At 40.0% G+C, this 24,391-nt stretch overlaps 1 protein-coding gene across 12 annotated transcripts in view; it reads left to right on the forward strand.

Moving 5' to 3' along the window:
• Positions 1 to 24,391, forward strand: part of LOC140603015 (uncharacterized) — a 136,869-nt gene that overhangs the window by 12,456 nt on the left and 100,022 nt on the right. For 6 of the 12 annotated variants that reach the window (XR_012006045.1, XR_012006046.1, XR_012006036.1 and 3 more), the window contains exon 2: positions 23,832 to 23,942. Coding sequence is in view for 1 of the 12 variants with exons in the window: in XM_072773420.1 (XP_072629521.1) it covers positions 23,832 to 23,942 (111 nt within the window). In the remaining 11 variants the exon portion in view is untranslated. Of the gene's footprint in view, positions 1 to 22,705; positions 22,844 to 23,831; positions 24,019 to 24,391 lie in introns of those variants that run through there. The other 6 variants (XR_012006039.1, XR_012006040.1, XR_012006043.1 and 3 more) reach the window with 3 other exon arrangements.

Consider the following 24,391-nt stretch of genomic DNA (forward strand, 5'->3'; position numbering starts at 1 on the left):
AGAGAGGCAGAGACACAGGCAGAGGGAGAAGCAGGTCCATGCAGGAGGCCTGATGTGGGACTTGATGGATCAGAGACCGGGGCTGGAGGTGGCGCTAAACCACTGAGCCACCTGGGCTGCCTGGGGGGTGGGGGGAACAATCTAATTTGAATTCCATCTCATTAATAAGGGACTGATTAGGGGCACTTGGGTGGCCCAGTTGGTTAAGCGTCTGCCTTTGACTCAGGTCATGATCTTGGGGTTCTGGAATCAAGCCGCATGCCCAGCAGGCTCCCTGCTCAGTGAGGAGTCTGCTTCTCCCTCTCCCTCTGCCCTTCCCCCCTCCTCATGCTCTCTCTCTCTCTCTCTCTCTCTCAAATAAATAAATAAAATCTTTAAAAAAAAATAAGGAGCTGTTTATTCGTACTTAGAATTAATGCAATGAATGTTTCCCGTAAATTCATATGAGGCTGGTTAGGTAGAAAATCAATTCTGGAAGGTCTTACGGAGAAGAGTAAATCCACTTTATTATTAGTTTTTTTCCCCCAGAAATAATGACAATAAAAATCATCAACAATATATCATGTAGCCACATTTATTCCTACCATGATTTTTTTCTCTAGAGTCAAATTTTTGCAAACCAACACCAAACTGACATATGAAAAATCCTCAGGTTATAGATGTGTATATTTCCCTCAGATTGGACTAAAAACTTTCCCTTTTAAAGTGATCAGGGAATGAAGATGGAGAGGATGCCATATAAATGTTGCTTCACTAATTGACTTGTCAATTTTGAAACTTATTCACACTAACTGCACGGAGGCTTTAATTACGATGTTCAAAATATTTTTTAAAGTGGCAAATTTATTTAATTTTGACTTTCAAGGGCATTTCCAAGTTAAGTTTATGTTCAGTAAAATTTTTTTTTTTTAAGATTTTATTTGTTTATTTGAGAGAGAGAGAGAGAGAGAGAGAGCATGAACAGGGGTGAGGGGTGGAGGGAGAGGGAGAAGCAGACTCCCCCTGAGCAGGGGGACTCCTGGGATCATGACCTGAGCTGAAGGCAGATACTTAACCGACTAAGCCACCAGATGCCCCTCACATTTTAAAAAATATTTATTTATTTATATTTAGAAAGAGAGTGCACAAGTGGTGGGGAGGGGGGAGGAGCAAAGGCAGAGGGAGAGCATACTTCCTACCATGCAGGGAGCCCAATCTGGGTCTCAATCCTAGGATTCCGGGATCACTACCCGAGCCAAAGGCAGACTCTTTACCAACTGAGCTACCCAGGCACCCACATTCAGAAAACTTAAACAAGTTTTATTAAATACTTTCTGTTAGGTATTCCAAAGGAAATTGACCTAATCATTTACTAAAGACTAATGTATTACTGGCATATCAGAAGTATTCTTTTTTTTTTTTTTTTTTTTTATCAGAAGTATTCTTAAAAGACTTTAAAAGTAGCAGGATGGTCCAATAAGAGTATATTTGTCTGTGTGAATGGGGATATGTGCTATCTCAGCAAGAGAGAAACATGGTAGACTTGCTGAAGGCAGCCTGGAGACCAGTAGGTAGGGCTTCTTGAAATCACGTCAAGCAGCACAACCCATCATTCTCTCCCTCCCCACTAAATAATAGGTGTGGGCATTTTAGAGTCACTGCCAAAATCTTGCTTAGAAAAACTTATTTTTGAACCATTAATCTCAAATGTCATTATTATTTTGGAGGATTGACAAGGTTAACAGGTGTGATCACACTGTGTTTGGAGAATTTGAAGGAGTTCTGATCTCAACTACTTAAAGCTTAGACAGATAGCATGAATTAATCAAGACATAAGGGCAGAAGAAAATAGAAGAGAGAGACTGTGTCTTGGTCTGGCCCAACAAAGTGCATGCTTTATACTCAAGCATGGTTGTCATCTATTAAGGGACACAGTGTTGTTTTGCAAAGTATCTTTTGTTTGCCAAGATGTGAGATTTTTGGAAGATGTCCATATTTTAGACATTATTTAGCACTACAATATTTAGCACTACAGCGTATATAGTATAGCATGGGCCAGGGAGAAAGGACCTTCATATAAATGTAGTTTCATCTTAAATTGAGATCATGAGAAATGACCATTGGTATACAGCTGTATCCATTGACCCTGTTGTAGTAGAGAAGAAAGCTGCATGGCAAAGGAGCTTCCTGGGGACATGGCAGTTGACCCTGGAGGGGTGTTGAAGCCAAGAGTGGGTTTCATAGTGGCCGTACACTGTGAATTGATCCTAAATTTTGTATGCAGGCCATCTCTAGGTCCAAAATCTACTCAGTGCCTCATTATTCTATTCTGGAGGATTTATGGAATGGAAATCACCATGTTTTAGGGGAAGGAAAAGACAGAGGAAAGGAAAGTGGTGGTGGATAATTATAGGGGAAAATACAACAGAAGGGGAGAGAAGGCTCATGGGGAGAGAGAGAATGAAGACAATAGGATGAACTCTCAGAGTGAGACTTAAAGGAGATGATGTGGCAAGTGCCAGGGATGGAGGCATCCAGGCCTCCCAGCACCTGTGGTTTCCTTGCTCATGCCTTCCCTTTAGAGGTATGAATTGCTTTTTCATTTATTTGTGTCCACAGGACCCAGTGCATAGTGGTGTCCAGTAAGATTTTTTCATTGAATCATTCCAAAGTGTATGTCTGGTTGTTAGAGTCCACATAATTACATGGTATGTTATATATAGATCTTTCTGGGTTTGCCCTTAGTACCTATATAATATGGAGAGGAATAGTTTGTATCTTTTTTTTAATAATAAGTTTATTTTTTATTGGTGTTCAATTTACAAACATACAGAATAACACCCAGTGCTCATCCCGTCAACTGTCCCCCTCAGTGCCCATCGCCCATTCACCCCCACCCCCTGCCCTCCTCCCCTTCCACCACCCCTAGTTCGTTTCCCAGAATTAGCAGTCTTAATGTTCTGTCTCCCTTTCTGATATTTCCCACACATTTCTTCTCCCTTCTCTAATATTCCCTTTCAATATTATTTATATTCCCCAAAAGAATGAGACCATATAATGTTTGTCCTTCTCCGATTGACTTATTTCACTCAGCATAATACCCTCCAGTTCCATCCATGTTGAAGCAAATGGTGGGTATTTGTCGTTTCTAAGGGCTGAGTAATATTCCATTGTATACATAAACCACATCTTCTTTATCCATTCATCTTTCGATGGACACCGAGGCTCCTTCCACAGTTTGGCTATTGTGGACATTGCTGCTAGAAACATCGGGGTGCAGGTGTCCTGGCGTTTCATTGCATCTGTATCTTTGGGGTAAATCCTCAACAGTGCAATTGCTGGGTCGTAGGGCAGGTCTATTTTTAATTCTTTGAGGAACCTCCACAGTTTTCCAGAGTGGCTGCACCAGTTCACATTCCCACCAACAGTGTAAGAGGGTTCCCTTTTCTCCGCATCCTCTCCAACATTTGTGGTTTCCTGCCTTGTTAATGTTCCCCATTCTCACTGGTGTGAGGTGGTATCTCATTGTGGTTTTGATTTGTATTTCCCTGATGGCAGGTGATGCAGAGCATTTTCTCATGTGCATGTTGGCCATGTCTATGTCTTCCTCTGTGAGATTTCTGTTCATGTCTTTTGCCCATTTCATGATTGGATTGTTTGTTTCTTGGCTGTTGAGTTTAATAAATTCTTTATAGATCTTGGGTACTAGCCCTTTATCTGATGTGTCATTTGCAAATATCTTCTCCCATTCTGTAGGTTGTCTTTTAGTTTTGTTGACTGTATTCTTTGTTGTGCAAAAGCTTCTTATCTTGATGAAGTCCCAATAGTTTCTTTTTGCTTTTGTTTCTTTTGCCTTTGTGGATGTATCTTGCAAGAAGTTACTGTGGCCGAGTTCAAAAAGGGTGTTGCCTGTGTTCTCCTCTAAGATTTTGATGGAATCTTGTCTCACATTTAGATCTTTCATCCATTTTGGGTTTATCTTTGTGTATGGTGCAAGAGAGTGGTCTAGTTTCATTCTTCTGCATGTGGATGTCCAATTTTCCCAGCACCATTTATTGAAGAGACTGTCTTTCTTCCAGTGGATAGTCTTTCCTCCTTTATCGAATATTAGTTGACCATAAAGTTGAGGGTCTACTTCTGGATTCTATTCTGTTCCATTGATCTATGTGTCTGTTTTTGTGCCAGTACCACACTGTCTTGATGACCACAGCTTTGTAGTACAACCTGAAATCCGGCATTGTGATGCCCCCAGATATGGTTTTCTTTTTTAAAATTCCCCTGGCTATTCGGGGTCTTTTCTGATTCCACACAAATCTTAAGATGATTTGTTCTAACTCTCTGAAGAAAGTCCATGGTATTTTGATAGGGATTGCATTAAACGTGTAAATTGCCCTGGGTAACATTGACATTTTCACAATATTAATTCTGCCATTCCATGAGCATGGAATATTTTTCATCTCTTTGTGTCTTCCTCAATTTCTTTCAGAAGTGTTCTATAGTTTTTAGGGTATAGATCCTTTACTTCTTTGGTTAGGTTTATTCCTAGGTATCTTATGCTTTTGGGTGCAATTGTAAATGGGATTGACTCCTTAATTTCTCTTTCTTCAGTCTCATTGTTAGTGTATAGAAATGCCATTGATTTCTGGGCATTGATTTTGTATCCTGCCATGCTGCCAAATTGCTGTATGAATTCTAGCAATCTTGGGGTGGAGGCTTTTGGGTTTTCTATGTAGAGTATCATGTCATCGGCGAAGAGGGAGAGTTTGACTTCTTCTTTGCCAATTTGAATGCCTTTAATGTCTTTTTGTTGTCTGATTGCTGAGGCTAGGACTTCCAGTACTATGTTGAATAAGCAGTGGTGAGAGTGGACATCCCTGTCTTGTTCCTGATCTTAGTGGAAAGGCTCCCAGTGCTTCCGCATTGAGAATGATATTTGCTGTGGGCTTTTTTAGATGGCTTTTAAGATGTTGAGGAATGTTCCCTGTATCCCTAGACTCTGAAGAGTTTTGATCAGGAATGGATGCTGTATTTTGTCAAATGCTTTCTCTGCATCTAATGAGAGGATTATATGGTTCTTGGTTTTTCTCTTGCTGATATGATGAATCACATTGATTGTTTTATGAGTGTTGAACCAGCCTTACATCCCGGGAATAAATCCTACTTGGTCATGGTGAATAATTTTCTTAATGTATTGTTGGATCCTATTGGCCAGTATCTTGTTGAGAATTTTTGCATCCATGTTCATCAGGGATATTGGTCTATAATTCTCCTTTTTGGTGGGGTCTTTGTCTGGTTTTGGAATGAAGGTGATGCTGGCCTCATAGAACGAATTTGGAAGTACTCCATCTCTTTCTATCTTTCCAAACAGCTTTAGTAGAATAGGTATGGTTTCTTCTTTAAACGTTTGATAGAATTCCCCTGGGAAGCCATCTGGCCCTGGACTTTTGTGTCTTGGGAGGTTTTTGATGACTGCTTCTATTTCCTCCCTGGTTATTGGCCTGTTCAGGTTTTCTATTTCTTCCTGTTCCAGTTTTGGTAGTTTGTGGCTTTCCAGGAATGCTTCCATTTCCTCTAGATTGCCTAATTTATTGGCGTATAGCTGTTCATAATATGTTTTTAAAATCGTTTGTATTTCCTTGGTGTTGGTAGTGATCTCTCCTTTCTCATTCATGATGTTATTAATTTGAGTCTTCTCTCTCTTCTTTTTAATAAGGCTGGCTAATGGTTTATCTATCTTATTAATTCTTTCAAAGAACCAACTCCTGGTTTTGTTGATCTGTTCCACAGTTTTTCTGGTCTCAATTTCGTTGAGTTCTGCTCGAATCTTAATCAACTCTCTTCTTCTGCTGGGTGTAGGATCTATCTGCTGTTTTTTCTTTAGCTCCTTTAGGTGTAAGGTTAGCTTTTGTATTTGAGTTCTTTCTAGTTTTTAGATGGATGCTTGTATTGTGATGTATTTCCCCCTCAGGACTGCTTTTGCTGCATCCCAAAGATTTTGAATGGTTGTATTTTCATTTCATTAGTTTCCGTGAATCTTTTTAATTCTTCCTTAATTTCCTGGTTGATCCTTTCATCTTTTAGCAGGATGGTACTTAACCTCCACGTGTTTGAGGTCCTTCCAAACTTCTTGTTGTGATTTAGTTCTAATTTCAAGGCATTATGGTCTGAGAATATACAGGGGATGATCCCAATCTTTTGGTATCGGTTCAGACCTGATTTGTGACCCAGTATGTGGTCTATTCTGGAGAAAGTTCCATGTACACTTGAGAAGAATGTGTATTCAGTTGAGTTTGGATGTAAAGTTCTGTAGATGTCTGTGAAATCCGTGTGGTCCAGTGTATCATTTAAAGCTTTCATTTCTTTGGATATGTTGTGCTTAGAGGACCTATGTAGTATAGAAAGAGCTAGATTGAAGTCACCAAGTATAAGTGTATTATTATCTAAGTATTTCTTCACTTTGGTTATTAATTGATTTAAATATTTGGCAGCTCCCACATTCGGGGCATATATATTGAGGATTGTTAAGTCCTCTTGTTGGATAGATCCTTTAAGTATGATATAGTGTCCCTCTTCATCTCTCACTACAGTCTTTGGGGTAAATTTTAGTTTATCTGATATAAGGATGGCTACCCTTGCTTTCTTTTGAGGACCATTTGAATGGTACATGGTTCTCCAGCCTTTTATTTTCAGGCTGTAGGTGTCCTTCTGTCTAAAATGAGTCTCTTGTAGACAGCAAATAGATGGGTCCTGCTTTTTTATCCAGTCTGAAACCCTGCGTCTTTTGATGGGGTCATTAAGCCCATTCACGTTCCGAGTTACTATTGAGAGATATGAGTTTAGTGTCATCATGATATCTATTCAGTCCTTGTTTTTGTGGATTGTTCCACTGAACTTCTTCTTAAAGGGGAATTTTAAGAGTCCCCCTTAAAATTTCTTGCAGAGCTGGTTTGGAGGTCACATATTCTTTTAGTTGCTGCCTGTCTTGGAAGCTCTTTATCTCTCCTTCCATTTTGAATGAGAGCCTTGCTGGATAAAGTATTCTTGGTTGCATGTTCTTCTCATTTAGGATCCTGAATATATCCTGCCAGCCCTTTCTGGCCTGCCAGGTCTCTGTGGAGAGGTCTGCTGTTACCCTAATACTCTCCCCATAAAAGTCAGGGATTTCTTGTCTCTTAGTGCTTTAAGAATCTTCTCTTTGTCTTTGGAATTTGCAAGCTTAACTATTAGATGTCCAGGTGTTGAATGGTTTTTATTGATTTTAGGGGGGGATCTCTCTATTTCCTGGATCTGAATGCCTGTTTCCCTTCCCAGATTAGGAATGTTTTCAGCTATGATTTGTTCAAATACATATTCTGGCCCTGTTGCCCTTTTGGCGCCCTTGGGAACCCCAGTTAAACGTAGGTTTTTCTTCCTCAGGCTGTCGTTTATTTCCCTTAATCTATCCTCATGTTCTTTTAATTGTTTGTCTCTTTTTCCTGAGTTTCCCTCTTTGCCATCAACTTGTCTTCTATGTCACTCACTCGTTCTTCCACCTCGTTAACCCTCGTCGTTAGGACTTCTAGTTTGGATTGCATCTCATTCAATTGATTTTTAATTTCTGCCTGATTGGATCTAAATTCTGCAGTCATGAAGTCTCTTGAGTCCTTTATGGGTTTTTTCTAGAGCCACCAGTAGCTGTATAATAGTGCTTCTGAATTGGCTTTCTGACATTGAATTGTAATCCAGATTTTGTAACTCTGTGAGAGAGAGGACTGTTTCTGATTGTTTCTTTTGAGGTGAGGTTTTCCTTCTAGTCATTTTGCTCAGTGCAGAGTGGCCAAAAACAAGTTGTATTGGGAAAAGGAGAAAAAGAGAGAGAAAGAAGGAAAGAAAAGAGAAAAAGAAAAAAGAAAAAAGGGAGAATAAAAGAAAAAAAGAGAAGAAAAAGAGAAAGAAAAGGAAAGGAAAAAAAGGGTGGGGGAAGGAAATAGAAATCAAAAAGAAGAAAAAAAAAAAACACGGGTGAGCATCTTCTGATTCTGTATACTTTAAGTCCCTTGACTTCTCCTGGAACTTGTCCGTCTAGCTGGTCTTCTGGGGGAGGGGCCTGTTGTGCTGATTTTCAGTTGTTAGCACTTGGGGGAGCTGCTCTGCCCCCTGCCTGGTGCAGGGCTCAGTGGGGGTTGTTTACCCCGTGAGGCCCCAGGAGGAACAGCCCCAGTGGCGGGGCCAGCTCTGGAGCCCTGGAGTCAGCTCCCGCAGTAGCTCCAGAGCTCTCCGTCTGCAGGGCCTGGAGGCTCTGGGGCGGGGCTGCTGATCTGCTCAGCTGGGGCAGGAGCGTCCTTGCTGTCCTGGGCCCTCCCGGCCTCTGCCTGTCCCGGGGGGAGGCCGGATCCTGGGCTGTGTCCTGGCACCCTGTGCTCTGGGGCCTGCGCTGTTGGATTCGGGCTCCCTCCCCGCAGCCCCCTCCGCGGAGCCGCCGCCCGAGCCCCTCCGAGCTGCTCCGGGTCCCGCCGTGCGCGCTGCAGCCCTTAGGGAGCTCGGCGCACTCTCCCGGGTGCAGGTCCCTGTTAGTGTCCCAGGGAGCCCGAGGGTATCCCCGCCCTCCTGGGGTCCTGCTCTAACTCCCTGGGAGCCCCTTTCCGCCCGGGAAGGTTGGTGCAGCTCCTGCTCCTCCGGGACGGGGCTCTCCTGTCCTGGGGACTCTCGCCCCGGCCTCAGCCCGGCTCCTCGCGGGGCCCCTCCCCCTTGGAGGCCTTTTGTTTATTTCTTTTTCCCGGTCTTCCTACCTTGATAGAAGCGCGAACTCTTCTCACTGTAGCATTCCAGGTGTTCTCTCTTTAAATCTCAGGCCGAATTCATAGATTTTCAGGATAATGTGAAGGTTATCTAGGTAATTTGGTGGGGACAGGTGATTTGGGGACCCTACTCTTCCGCCATCTCGCCCCTCCTCCCAATAGTTTGTGTCTTGAAGATTGTGTTTATTTTCCTTTTCAGGTCTTAAAACAAAAATCTTGTAAACAGATGCAAAGTCACAGACCCTTGGCAATATGTAGATTTAAGTTTTTATCGCTTTAGGCTTAAAAGGTTATATTTTTAGGCTATGAGAGAAAATTTTATTTTATTTTATTTATTTACTTTTAATGATTTTATTTATTTATTCATGAGAGAGACACAGAGAGAGAGAGAGAGAGAGAGGCATAGACACAGACAGAGGGAGAACCAGGCTCCATGCAGGGAGCCCGATGTGGGACTTGATCCTGGAGCTCTGGGTTCACACCCTGAGCCAAAGGCAGACCCTCAACTGCTGAGCCACCCATGTGTCCCTATGAGAGAAAATTTTAAAGTAGTCCAAATCAGTATAGCATTTAAAAAAGTCTAGATAGCTTTACTCTCTGTTGCAAAATGTAAAATTTTAATAATACAAAACTGCTGCAGTAAGAGAGCACAGGATATCAGCTGCACTCTCTTGTTACTGTTGTTGAATGAGTTTATTTTTAGTAACATGTTTATTACTCATTAAAGTGATTGTAAAAGCAAATTTTGAATGGATGCTTTAAGCATAGAATTTACATATAAATTCTCTGTGAGTTTTCTCATTGCATGCATTTCTTGAGTAATATTTTTATTGGTTTATTTGTTATCAAGACATTTATGGTGTTCAGTACCATTACTTTTACTTCTATGCCTTATCATGTCAGATGCTCTAAATTAAAGATGCGGCTGGTAATTACATAGTTATTTGGATTTGCGAGCTAAGTTTGCAAACTGCAGCCTTTATGAGAAAGAATTGGATAACATTTTCAGACTTGGCAGAAATAAATAATGTCCTTTTTATATAAAAAGGCCCACAGAAGCATTGATAAGAAAATAAACAATTGAAAGAATAATTCCAACTAAATAATCTGAGAGATTAAAAAAATTGTTTTTTTCCTGGTCTTAAAATAGCTACCTCCACGCATAGTACTCATTGAGTCAGAGTTTAACTGCTTCTGTGTATCTGTGATATGGCCCAATTGAGCCAGATGTATTTTACGTTTGGTGTCATTACAGGTCCATGGGATCTGAGGTCTGTAGGACCATATTCAGGGTTGTCTTTTATCCCCTTGGACATATAGCATAGCTAGATGGCACTCCCACCCATTGGATCGTTTTGGTGCTGTGGTTCCAGACAGGGTACAATCAGTACTTTTGACTTTTTTTTCTTTTTTACTTTGCCCTCATAATTACTTCATAGAGTTACAGAAGTTTGGTGTTAGGATTTAGGAAAGAAGACCATGATCCTGAGGAAAAGAATGGCTCATGTTATTATAGAAATACCAGTAAGACCTGACCTAAAAATACAGATTAGGTGTTAAAGGGGAATAGGATAACAGAAATATTCCACATCAACACAGTTATTGCAATTCACTCTACAGACATACTTTGGAGATATTGCAGGTTTGGTTCCAAACAAGGCCATTATAGCAAATATCTCAATAAGGGGAGTCAAATGAAATTTTTTATTTCCCAGCACATATAAAAGGTATGTCTACACTATACTGTAGTCTAACAAGTGTGCAATAGCATTATGTCTAGAAAACTGTACATACCTTATTTAAAAAGCACTTTATTGCTAAAAAACGATAACCATCACCTGAGATTTCAGTGAGTTATGATCTTTTTGCTTGTGGAGGGTCTTGCGCTGATGTTGATGACTGCTGACCAGAGTGGCAGCTGCTGAGTGAGGGTCAGGGTGTCTGGGGTAATTTCTTAAAATAAAACAACAATGAAATCCACCACATCAACTGACTCTTCCTTTCATGAATGATTTCTCTGCAGCACACGAGCATACTGTATAGCATTTTACCCACAGCAGAACTTTCAACATTGAAGTCAGTCCTCTCAAACCTTGCCTTTACTTGATCAGCCAAGTCTGTGGAGTGTTCTAAAGCCTACATTGTCATTTTAACAGTCTTCACAGCATCTTTATCAGGAGCTGTTTCTATATCAAGAAACCACATTCTTTCTTTGTTCATCCATGACAAGCGACCCCTTATCCATAAATGTTTTATCATGACATTGCAGCAAATCAAATGTAATAATAATGAAAAAAATGGAAGTATTGTGAAAATTACCAAAATGTGACACAGAGACACAAAGTGAGCAAATGCTGTTGGAAACGTGGCAACTGATGATTTCTTGACACAGGGTTGCCACAAACCTTCAATTTTTTAAAAATGCAGTTATCTTTGAAGTATAATAAAACAAGTATGCCTGTAGTTCTGTTGAAGATCAGAATTGCCTCACCACTGATTTTCCCATTTTAACGAACAGTGCCCCCTTCCTTCTATCACGATTATACTGTACCACTATATACTTTTTATACCAATATATACTTTTCAAAAGTATAATCATCGAAAGCCACCCTTCTCTTGTCTTCTGTATTCATTCTCTCTGCAAATATCCAGATGGCCAAATATCCACTTGCTGAGTCAGGAGCTGTGATGAATACAACACAATCTCTGTCCTCTAGGGGGTGTAGAGTCTCTCAGAGCCTTGGCTTCTTAGGACTTAATTTTTCTCCCTATCTTCACTTTGCTTTTCCACTGCAACTATCCTCCTTCAGACTTTTGTCACTTCATGCCTGGACTACTATACTATTCTTCAAATCCCTCATCATCTTGCATACTACCACTTTGATCATGCTTCTCCTTTCCCTCAAAGCTTTCTGTGGCTGCTCTTCTCAGATAGAGTTCAAATTCTGTTGTCTGTCAGGTAAAGCCTCCCACAGAAAGCTCCAGCCTGCCTTTTAAATTTTTCTTTAAACTATGATGTTATTTGTATTATCTACTTTGCTCAGAATGCCCTTCTTCCTTTTTTCGGCAAGTCCCATTTCAATCACCTCTTAGGCACCAGCTGAACTTCCACTGCAACATCCTGAGTCCCCAGGACGGAAGTGATTTCTCCCTTTTCTGAACCACTTGACCACTTACTGCTCACACTGCTCTCATGGTACTCATTATTCACTGCTCAGGAAGATTGATTATCTCTTCCTGTTTGTACTTCATTATTAACTTCTATTTAGACTGTGTCTTTATATCCCCTAGAGTTCATAACACTGCGCTTTTAGCAAGCAGAAGTCACTCAGTAAATATCTATGGATTGATTGCCTCAAATAAAGACGAATTAACTCATTTGTTTATTCAATCACATGAAGCTCAGGCACAGGAATATGATGATCTAAGGCCAAGTCTACAGCATTGTAAGCTTCTGTCATAGCCTTCTTATACAATCCAATTAATTCTTGTTGATAAATCACTTGGTTATTACCTCAATTGTTTTTTCAGACTCAGAGCAAACTTTGGTGACATATCATAGAGTAATGCCTTGTTTCTCAAATGCTTGGTTCTAATTTTAAGTCACTAAATACATGTATGTATTTATATATGTTGCTGTCTGTATATGTACATGTGTACATGTCATATATCTCCCATATATGTATATACACATACTCGGGAGTGTGTATGCACACAGACACTATTTAAATGGTTTTATTAAAACAACAGGTACATTGAATTGAATTCTGTATCTTCACAGATTGGAGGCGATCAATACCGTAACTTGTGTTGCCAGCTTAACTCCTTTTTGTGCAGTTTTGGAAAAATGCTTTTCCTGATATGTTTATTTAATTGAAATTTTCCCGAAATCACAAGAGGAGCTATTAAGAAATTGTTACCATTTACAATTGTGTATCCATTTGAATCAGATTTCCTACATACTGGGCAATCAAAGCAGAGTAAAGAAACGAACTGGATCTTAAGCTGATGAAACATGCTCAAGTTTATATGGCTGGTAGGTGAAGTTGTTGCCTACAATAAAGTTTGGTGCTTCTGGTGATAACAGCAGGGTCCAAATGTGAAATAATGGGAGGAGGAGTGGGCTTGTTTTGGGAAGATCTGGACTCGGCTTATTGGTTATGTTCCAGAGCTCAAGTCCCCCTCTGGGTCTCTGCTCCCCTGGCTGCAACAGGTAGTTTAATAGCAAGTAACTGCCTCTCCACAATGAGGTCTGAATAAAGTAATGTACATGAAAGCTCTCTGTAATATGTAAAATTCTCTGTAATGTAAATGACAATGAGATCTGGAGCCTTGTTTTCTGCAAACCTTCCCAAAGGTGCTGCTCTATGGCATCCCATACTCTGTCGTACACCGACTTCTGTCCCCTGAGATTTTCCTCTGTCCTCTGGATGTTGGGAATTCCTCTGTTTCTCTTGGTGCTCTTGACTTCCTTCAACAAACTGACTTCTCCCTACAGCCTTCCCTCCGTCCCCAACCCCTCCCCTGACAGATAATACCTGTGGTGAGTTTTTAATGTGGATTAAAATGTGGCATGAGATGGGTTATATTCCTGGAATGAGATGTTTGGTAAAACACTGTGAAATTAGATGTTGACCTCTCCACGTGCCTTCTTTACTGCTTCGTAGGCAACAAAAGATTCAGTTTACAGATTCGTATTTGAATGTTGAATATAGGGCAGCCCAGGTGGCTCAGTGGTTTAGTGCCACCTTCAGCCCAGGGTGTGATCCTGGAGTCCTGGGATCGAGTCCCATATCAGGCTCTCTGCATGGACCCTGCTTCTCTCTCTGCCTGTCTCTGCTTCTCCCTCTCTCTCTCTCTTTCTCTCTCTCTGGTCTCTCATGAACAAATAAATAAAATCTTAAAAAAAATGAATGTTGAATATGGGGGGCATTTACTTGTTTTTGGGTCACCAATGTCTGGGGCTGAAATTTTACTCCGCTCCAGAAAGTCTGTTGGCAATAGTCCATCCTTTCTAATTTTTAAGTTCAGAAATGCTTATTTAAAAGCAATTCAAAATTTCATAGTTTTCATTGGAGCTGAAGGAGTTCAGTTCATCCAAAGGTAATAATAGCAGATAATAATTAAGAAGGTAAGTGCTCTTTGCCTCAGTTTCTATGTTTGAAAAAATAGAAATGAGTTAAAATTTTCATTGTATGTTGAGAGATTTGCACTTCCTGCTTAAAAAGAACAAAATTAAGTTTTCCAGAATCTGAGGCTAGTAAAATAAATTATATGTTGAGTGTTTGCTGAAGAAGAAATTGTTTCATAGTTATCTCCCCAGTGCTCTATGGCAAAATAACCTAAATCCTTGGGAACATGTACAAGGCATGTTTGATTTTTCTGTAAGAGGACATGGGACCATCAGGTAAAATTAAGATATTTGTAATTGGGAGTAGACCTTTTACGTGGTATTTGATTATGCGTTAGATTTGTAATATGACTTACAAGTTTGTGAAGCATAATTTTACGTGATGTACATTTATTGAAAAAAATGGAATTGTACCAGTTTCACTAGGATTATACCAGTTAATCTGCCAACCATCACAAACAAAATGTACTATAGGAAAAAACTACCGTTCATTATTGTATGCCATTTTGCTTGCAAATAGTTAAACTTCATTTGGCTACTGGTAGAAAGGAATTTTATGGTTTCATCTCTTAAAGCATTTTTTTCCTTGGCTTAAATACTCTACATTTTGGGGCACGTGGGTGGCTCCGTCAGTTAAGCATGCTACTCTTGATTTCAGCTCAGGTCATTAATGATGGAACGAAGGCTAGCTGGGGACAGAACGTAAGCTGACAGCCCACAAAGGACAGCCCACTCCCCCTCTCGTGGGATGTGTGTGACATTCTTTAGGCACTCCTGGCTGCCCTAAAGCTAAGGGAAAGGAAAAACAAACAGTTAACTTATAGAGATTATAGTTCTAAAGACATGAATCTTCCTCAGTTTACAAAACTTAGTGATTTACAAGAAAAAAAAAAGCATTCTCATCAGTAACCTAACTTCCAGAAGGGAAATTCTCAACTATCTTAATGTTAATGTTTTACTAGAGGGAAAAACAACCTTAACGTGACAATTGCAAGGCCTTCAATATCTTGTAGGTCGTCTTCAGCATGCAAAAATTCTTTTGAAATCCTTCTGTTTTCCTTACCTCCCCCAACTCCTAGGTATATAATCAACCACCCCTCACAACCCTGGGGCAGTAGCTCTTCCTGCCCACAGCTCCTGGCCCTGGGCTTTCATAAAACCACCATTTTGCACCAAAGACATCTCAAGAACTCTTTTTTGGTCATTGGCTCCAGACCTCACCCCTTCTACATCAGTCGTGATCTCAGGGTCAGGCACAGAGTGGAGCCTCCTTAAGATTCTCTTTCTCCTCTTCCTCCACCCCTTCCCCCACCCTGCTAACACACTCTGTCTTTCTAAAAATAATAAATACTCTGTTTTGCCAAAAACATGCAATTTTCTTCTTCTTCTTCTCAATCAAATTTGACTTCCTGGTATTATTCACCTTGAAAATGCTGCAGAGAGATTATCATCTCTGTGTTTTATAAACCAGGCTGTCCCCTGCTTCTTGTTCTCCTTTAAAACATTTCACAATCTGGGTAATGATTTAATTATTTGCAGATCTGGTTAATCATTATTTTCTCTGCAGAACTGTAAGCTTTCTTTCTTTTTTTTGAACTGTAAGCTTTCTGAGGGCAGGGACCTGCTGCCCTTTGTATACATGGCACTTCTGGAGTCTAGTACTTTGTCTGGCACATGGTGGGTGTGAAATGGAATTATATCCATGGACTGAAAATGGTGTATAAAACAATGGCTCTAACACTTCACTGAGATAACTTGTGAATAAGTCCCACTTTTTTTAAAGATTTGGCAAGTATGCTTAAATGGGCTTATTCACCACAAGATGAAAAGTGATTGGGAATATAGAATGTCATCTTCAATTATTACAAGGTGAAGATATTAAGCTTACAGCAAATCAGAACAGTGCTCAATATTTTAGAAACTCTGTGCTTCATGGTGTAAGTCCCTGGAAATTCACTTAAGGTAATTAAGGTGCAGTAATAAGTAGAATCTGAATCTCAAAAAGTCTCAAGTTCAAAGAAAGAGGCAATTTGTGGAAGGAATGATAACTCAACTGATAGGTTCAATCTGATCAACAAACTATTTCCTTTTTTTTTTCTTCAGCTTTATTGAGATGTAACTGACAAAACTGTAATTTATTTAGGGTACAAAGTGACGATCTGATATATGTATACAATTTGAAAGATTCCTACCACTAAGTTAATGAACATATCCAACACTTTACATAATTACCTTATAGCTATTATTATTATTATTTATTATTTATTATTATTATTATTAGTGGAATTTTAAGTTCTACTCTTTGCAAGTTTCAATTATACGATACAGGATTATCAACCACAATCACCATGTGACACATTAGGTCCTCAGATCTAATTCATCTTATAACCAAAAGTTTGTACCCTTTTGTCAGCCTCTCCCTATTTCTTTCTTTCTTTTGTTTTTTTAAGAATTTTTATTTATTTATTCATGAGAGACAGAGAGAGGCAGAGAAACAGGCAGAGAGAGAAGCAGGCTCCCTGCAAGGAGCCCGATGCAGGACTCGATTCCAAGACCGCGGGATCAGGACCTGAGCCGAAAGTAGATGCTCAAATGCTGAGCCACCCAGGCATCCCAGCCTCTCCCTATTTCACCCCCACCTCTGAAGCCACTGGCAACCACCATTCTTTATTTCTGAGTTCAACTTCCTTCTTTCTTTTTTACGATTCTACATATAAGTGATACCATACAGTATTAATTTGTCTTTCTCTGTCTGGCTTGTTTCACTTAGCATAATGTCCTCCGAGTCCTTCCATGACATTGCAAATGGAATGATTTCTTTTTTTTTTTTTAAGCCAAATAATATTCCATTGTGTATATATACCACATTTTTTTTTCACCTATTCATTCAGCAACAGACAGGTTGTTTCCATATCTTGGCTATTGTGAATAATGCTGTAATGAACATTGGAATGCAGCTATCTCTTGGAGATAATGATTGCATTTGGATGTATACCCAGAATTAGGATTACTGGAACCAACTACGTTCCTCAATAACAGTATGAGCAGTATCTCCTCCCCCGCCCCTTGCCATACAGCAGAATCTCAATACTAAAACTGAATGGAGTATAAGGTGATTCTGTTTTGGATTTCATCCCAAAGATTAAAGGTATTCTAGGATATGAAGAACAATTATGAAAGAATTTGTATGGTAGCTTGGTAGTTTGTAAAGTTAATGTTTTTTTTTAATGATTTTTTTTTTTTAAATGAGGGAGAAGGTAAGTGCTATATTTTAGGAGCAGATTTTTTTTTTCTTGATTTCCTTTTGAAGCAGGATTTCAGGGAACTGACTCTTGTAGAATAGGGGATCTTTCCTCTCTCTGCATGTAAGTGGGGCAGATCTCTTTGCAGACTGTCCAGGATTTCATTCTTCAAGTACTGCAGGGCCTGAGGGACAGTTTTAGCGTCACTTAGCCTCCCTGGAATAATTCTGTGACCATTTCATCCTGAAAGTTTCTCCTTAGAGATCCTGATTGTTTCCTCATCTTGAACAATCATACCTAAGTCTAAACTTTTCCCAGGGTCTTATTTGAGAGAGAGAGAATGAGATCCCAAGAAGGGGGGAATGGTAGAGGGAGAAGCAGACTCCTGCTGAGCAGGGAGCCAGACGTGACTTGATCCCAGGATCCTGGGACCATGACCCTGGCCAAAAGCAGATGCTAACCAACTGAGCCACCCAGGCTCCCCTCCCCTGGTCAGCTTGCAGAAAACTTGCCTGGAAATGGATATTGAAGGGGCTGGACTGGGGTGTGGAGGCAGAATATAAGGCTGGGTAAAGCCGAATTTATTGATATATGTCATTTGCCAATGATTTAGGACATAATGCTCTGGCAAGGGCTCCTGGAACCATTCTTGTACTGCTGTGAGGGCTATTAAGTTTGAAAGAAATAAGAGCACACGTTAAATGAGGTGGAGATACCACAGTTGCCTTGGTAGTGTTGCGGAAGGGCTCAAAAATGCAGAGAAATAAGGATATTTGAGTAGATTCTCTATTATATTCTATAAGATCCCATGGGAGACTCTCCAAGTGATGATGTTCTTTAGAGGGGTCCAGAGGACACTCCCTTCACTAAGGTATTAAGAAATCTCCTGATAGCAGTTAGAAACTCAAAAACGGTTGTCCTCATGCTAATGACTATTAGTGGGATTTTCTTTTTTCTTTTTTAAAGACAGAGAGAGCATGAGCATGTGAGCGGGGGCGGGGGGGTGGTGGTCAGAGGGAGAGAATCTTTTAAGCAGACTCCCCGATGAGGGAAGAGTGGAACATCGGGCTCAATCCCACGACCTATGAGATCATGACCTGAGCCAAAACCAAGAGTCAGTTGCTTAACTGACTGAGCCACCCAGGGTCCCTGTTAGTAGCATTTTCTATTATGAAATGTGACTTGCTAGTGTAATGGAAATGGCACAACTTGAGGTCAGATGATCAGAGGCAAAATGGAGATGAGTAATGGGCAAAAGGTCAGAGCTGCAGCCAGAGGGCTCTGGCCTGTAGATCCACATGGTGATGATTAACAGATCACTATACTCATAAGGGCATCTGAAGAGGGATTATATAATCAAAAGATATCAGAATGGATGAGATGTTAGACACCCCAGTGGGGCAGTTTCTAGACATGTAGATGAACCAGCTTTTAGACACAAAGTTCATGGAATGAATGGCTGTGTCCTGAAGAAGCACTCAGCAAAGCACAGCAATTGTATGCAATAGTAAGTAATTCTCCCAGTCTTTCCCCAAAGGAATCACTTTGTAAGTAAGTGGGCACTAACTGTACGCTAGTTGTTTGAGGGCAGTTGGATAGAGTTTGAGCTGACACTGATAGCAAGGGACTCAAGCCACCTATCATTACATCCTTGTTAGAATAGAGGCATGTGGAGTTCAGGTGATAAATTCATTCCTGGCATGTGAGGGGCATGAGAACAGCTGGAATAAATTCTCATTTTGATTGATTAACTTATGAAATACAAGCTATATTATAATGAAAGGCTGAGTGGAAGATCCTGATCTCTTCCCTGACACCCCCTGAAGCTGCCAAGTTAAGAAAATAAACCACCAATGATAAAAAGAATGAGTGGCCCCTCTCACCATCATTTACCATCAGTCCTTAAGTGATTTTTTGCTTCTAGTTCCAATAGCTTTAGATTCTATGAGTGGAGAGGTCTACTTCCTAGAGAGGGAACTCAGTAGGAATCCTATTAAAGCTAAAAATCCAGATGTTGCCTGGTCATTTGGTTGCTGTTAGATGAGCAGGCAATGGGTTTAGTTTATCATGAAGAGGTGTAACTGCTGTTACACAATGGGGATAGAGAGAAATGTGTTTAGAATTTGTGGGATCCATAGGGCATCTCTTGGTATGCCTAAATTTAACTGTGAATGGGCAATTACTCAACCATCACCCAAGAAGATCATGGTTACCAGCAGCCCACCAGGAGTGAAGGCCAAGATGAAGATCACCCCATCAGGTAAGCAACTTAGCAAAAGAGCTAGGAAAGGGTGAGGAAATATAAAATGGATAATATGATTAGTTTCAGCCTTCACACCAGTTGAGACAGCAGAGATTATAGTTTGTGTCAGTGATCCATCTCTTGCAAGTTTTCTCACTATACATTGTGACCAAGCACCATTCTGAGGCACACAAGGGAAAGGACTGAAATATGGGTGCATTTGAGCAGTTCAAGGAGTGAACCATAGTAGGAAGACTTGGTGCTCTGCTCCACTCAGATGTCATTGACTGCCATTATACCATTTCTGTGAACAGCTTGGGTGTACTTTTTTCCCCCCGGAAGATTGAACTTGAGCTATGTATCTCCACATCCTTCAGAGACCCAGAAATGCCCAGAAATGTATCCCCCTGACCTCCTACTGGCAGTTCTTCATGAATGACTGATAAGCACAAGACTGATAAGCTTTCTTGCCTAAGAGCTCCAAGGTGTAAGTCACACTCTAGAGCAGGGTTTCTCAACCTTGGCACTGTTGACATTTTGGATGTGATAGTTCTTTGTTGTGAGGGCTGCCCTATGCACTGATAGTCATATGCCTGCCTTCTACCCACTGGATGCTGGTAGCAACCCCCAATCATGACCATCAGAAAATATTTCCAGATATTTCCAGATGCCCCCTGGGGTAAAAAATCACCCTCTATTGAGAACCACTGCTTTAGAGGTTTCCTGCAGGATGGGCTGCAACTAGTTTCTGTACTACTTTCAGGGCTTGCCTGAGAGTGTACTCTTCTTTGGCTTTCTCCCATCTCTTGCTTACAACTCCCTTACAGCTTTCCCTAGAAAGATGTCCTTAATGAGTCACCTGCTCAAAGATCCTCATTTTGGAAACTACTTACAAAGCACTCAACCTAAGACAGCATCCATATTTAGTCAGTCCAGGTGGTTTAAAATACTAAATGTAAATGGCAAAAGCATAACACCTTTTGAAAAGTTATAAAAAAATTTTTTGTGACCTTGCTGTAGGTCAGGTTTTCTCAGATAAGATACAAAAACCATTACCCACAAAGGAAATGACTGATCAATTCTAGTGAAGTAATATTAAAAACTTCTGTCCATATACAAAATCTCTATAAAAAGGGAGAAAAGACAAGCCATTGAGTGTTAAAGATACGCACAACACATATAGCCAACAAGAACTAGTATCCATATATAAAGAATGATCATAAGTTGACAAGAAACACAGACATCCCAATTGAAAAGTGGGCAAAGGACTTGGGTAGGCCTCTTCTGAAAATCTAACTCCAAATAAGCAATAATCATATAAGCAATAATCATATAAAAAGATGTTCAGTCTCACTAGTAATAAGGAAATAGAAAATACACATGTATTTTGATATATTAAGTACCTACCAGATTAACAATTAAGTCTAATAACAATAAACATTGATGAGGGTATGGAGCAATAGGAATTTTTAAACATTGCAGGTGGGAGCCTAAATTGGTAAAACCATTTCAGAAAATCATTTGGCATAATCTGCTAAAATTCACATATCCTGCAACCCTTCAATTCCTCTCCTAGTTATGTATAGTAGAGAAAATAGTGCACAAATGAATCAGGATGCTTATACAAATATGTGCATTGTAGTACTGTGATAACAGCCCAAAATGGAAATGACCCAAAGTACATCAATAGTCAAATGGATAAGTTGTGGTGTGTTCATATAATATAAAATTATATATCACTGAAAATTAAAGAACTATAGCTATCTGAAAAATATGGTTGTATATTACAAACATAAGGAAAGAACAAAAAGTCAATTACAAAAGAGTGTATTCAAAATGACTCCATTTAAATATAGTTCAAAAATAGAGAAATCCAAACTATATTGTTTAGGGAAAACACATAGGTAGCAAAACTACAGAAAAACCAGAAATGATTTTCACAAAAGTCTTCTGAAGAAAGAAAGGGGGTATTGGATCAAAGGGCTTCTAGGATCCTGGAAACTTTTTTTTTTTAACATAGTGGTTCATTTCGTAATTATTTTAAAAATCTTAATTTTATGTACAATTTTTCTCACATTAAAGAGTTCAAAGAAAATCTAATATTCTTCTCTTTGATCACTGTTTTAATTTGTTCAGGCTGCGCTGACAAATTACCATAGACTGTGTGGTTTATAAACAACAGACATTTATTTCTCACAGTTCTGGAGCTGAAAGTGGGATATCAAAGAACCAGCATATTCTGTGTCTAGTGAGAGCCCACTTTCTGGTTCACGGATGCGCCTTCTCCCTGGGTCCTCACATAGTGAAAGCGGTGAACTAACTCTCTGGGCTCTCTCTTTTTTTTCTTTTTTATGTATATTTTTTTTATTGGAGTTCAATTTCCCAACAAATAGTATAACATCCAGTGTTCATCTCCTCAGTGTCTCTGGGATCTCTTTCATGAGGCTGCTAATCTCACTCATGAGGGCTCTATCCTTATGATCTAATCACCTCCCAAAGGGCCATCCCTTGAAACCATCACCTTGGGGTGTGCGCAAGGATTTCAACATATGAATTTTAGGGGACACTCAGACCAGAGCAACCACAATCTTTTATACACCCTAGTATCTCAACCCATTCTTCAATGTCAGATTTCAATGTTACCTTAGTCCGTTGATTCCTTTTTATTTATTTATTTTTCTTGCAGCCACCAATCCTTGCCTGATTAGCCCTTTCCCCTCTGGCGACCCTCTGGCATTTCATACTTGTCATTCATGTTGTGTTAGCACTTTCAACTTCTTTAGTCCCTTTCCTTCTCACCATATTCACTCAGGAAACTGCCGATGTTGGCAGTTTTGATTATCTACCTTCTCACAGGCTCTGGAATCTGGGGTGACGCAGGGATGATCAAACATTAAAAGATATTTACAACTTGACTCACTTATGTTATTTAGTCTTGGTTAGACTGTCAATCTGCTTGGAAATCATTTTTATGGTCCCAGTTTGCTTTTTACTCTATTCTCTCAAGCAACTGTGCTATAATTTTATCACTTGGCTAAAATTCCCTACCATGTTTTTGCTGAGTTTTATGCCCTTTTTATAAATGTTCCACTGGATACCACCTCCTGAAAATCATATAGACACTTCAAACTCAGTATGGCCACATTGAAATCATCATATCCCTTATTCTCCTTCAAAGAAGGAATACCTGCTCCCGGTACACACCACCCAGGAATCTAAGCCAGACACCCATGACTCAGTGTCGCAGTTCTCTTTCTTAATAATATCACCAATTCTTTACCATGTCTCAAACTGAACAAACTCAGTGTAATTTATTTTTCTTCTCCTTCTTTAGCCTCTAAGGCACTGTTCTAATGCCATCCACCATGATTTCTCAAGGAGATAGTTGAAGAACTGTCTCTATAGATTTTCTGTCTCCGGACTCACTGTGAAGCATAACCACTGCATGCCAACTACTCATGCAATTATGCAGGTAATATTATTTGAGAGTGCCCCAAACTTATAGGGAAAAAACCCTCCAACTCTGTAGCTTGTGTATATAGTTTTTATAATCTGAACACAGACTCCTGACTGACTCCTCTACTGTCCTGTCTCCCATTTATTCTTTGGTCCAGCCAAAGTGACCTTTTTGCTCTCATCTGATTATGCCTCCATGTCTTTTATTTATGCATGCCCATGTCATGCATAAATAAAGTCTTGAAAAAAAACCTTCCTATTTCTGGAATTATCACAAAACCTGCTAGCCTTAACACAACGACTTCATGCATAGTGCTGTATCTTTAAATTTGGGGATGACTGGTGATGTGGAATAGGAGAAGACTTAGGTTTGAGGGAATGCATAGAAAAATGATCATAACATTTTTATAAAGATGTCATGAGAATTTTTAAAAAAGATTTTATTTATTCATGAGAGACAGAGAGAGAGAGAGAGAGAGAGAGGCAGAGACATAGGCAGAGGGAGAAGCAGGCTCCATGCAGGGAGCTGGACGTGGAACTCGATCCTGGGTCTCCAGGATCATGCCCTGGGCTGAAAGCAGCGCTAAACCGCTGAGCCACCTGGGTTGCCCAAGAGTTTTTAAAGCTCTATAAAATAAAAACAAGTCTTCTCGTCTGCTTTTTTATGCCTGTACTTAAAGGGGATAGAGGATATAGAGCATTCATACTACAATAGTGGATCAAAGGTCTAGATTACAAGAGATAGCTACAAATCTACAAGGCCTCAATAAACATTCTTCATATTATGCTCCATGCATGGAAGAAATTGCTAGCTGGTTGTCAAATGGATAAGTTGTCCTCTTTCCCTGGGCACTTTGACCATTTTTCCAGATTCCCAGGGAGACAGGTAAGGCCACGTGACTCAGTTCTGCCAATGGATTGTGAGTGGAAAGGACATGTGCTGTATTCTAGCTGAGTCACAGAAACCTCCCATGCTAATCTTCCTTGCTCTTTTCCACTTGCAGGTGGCAGGAATGGAAAAGATTCCTATGGGGACCATGGAAACCAGATGTTAAAAAAGAGAGCACAAGATGGAGAGAAAAGACTCTGTCCTTTTGCCACTGGAAGGAGGAAAGGTACTCAACCAGGAATATCCAGAGATCAGACTGTTATGTGAGCAAGAAATAAACTTTTATTGTGAAGAGTGCTGAATGGCGAGATCTGTTTGTTATAGTAGTAAGCCTAATCCTAAACTACACAGAAAAATATTTCCTTTCTCAGCTATTTGTTCATGCATTCCTTTCCTTTGAATTATTTAAAATGTGCAAATAGGTTTGGGCCATTTTTCTTCTACTCCCATTTTAATAAGAAAAACAAATTTAAAAAAGAGTTTTATCCATACTCAAACCCTGTGGATACAAAATCTCACTTTACCGCTTTGCCATGCACTCTAGCTTGTCCTTGTCTGAATCCGTTAGGTGGCTCATCTCCCTGAATATCCTTCTGACCTTAGGAGAAGGGGAAAGAGAGATTCCAGAGCCAGCAACTTTTGAGTTAAAGAGATGATGACTCAGAATTACACACA

Source organism: Canis lupus, chromosome 13 (genome assembly GCF_048164855.1).
Source record: "Canis lupus baileyi chromosome 13, mCanLup2.hap1, whole genome shotgun sequence".
Classification (NCBI taxonomy): domain Eukaryota; kingdom Metazoa; phylum Chordata; class Mammalia; order Carnivora; family Canidae; genus Canis; species Canis lupus.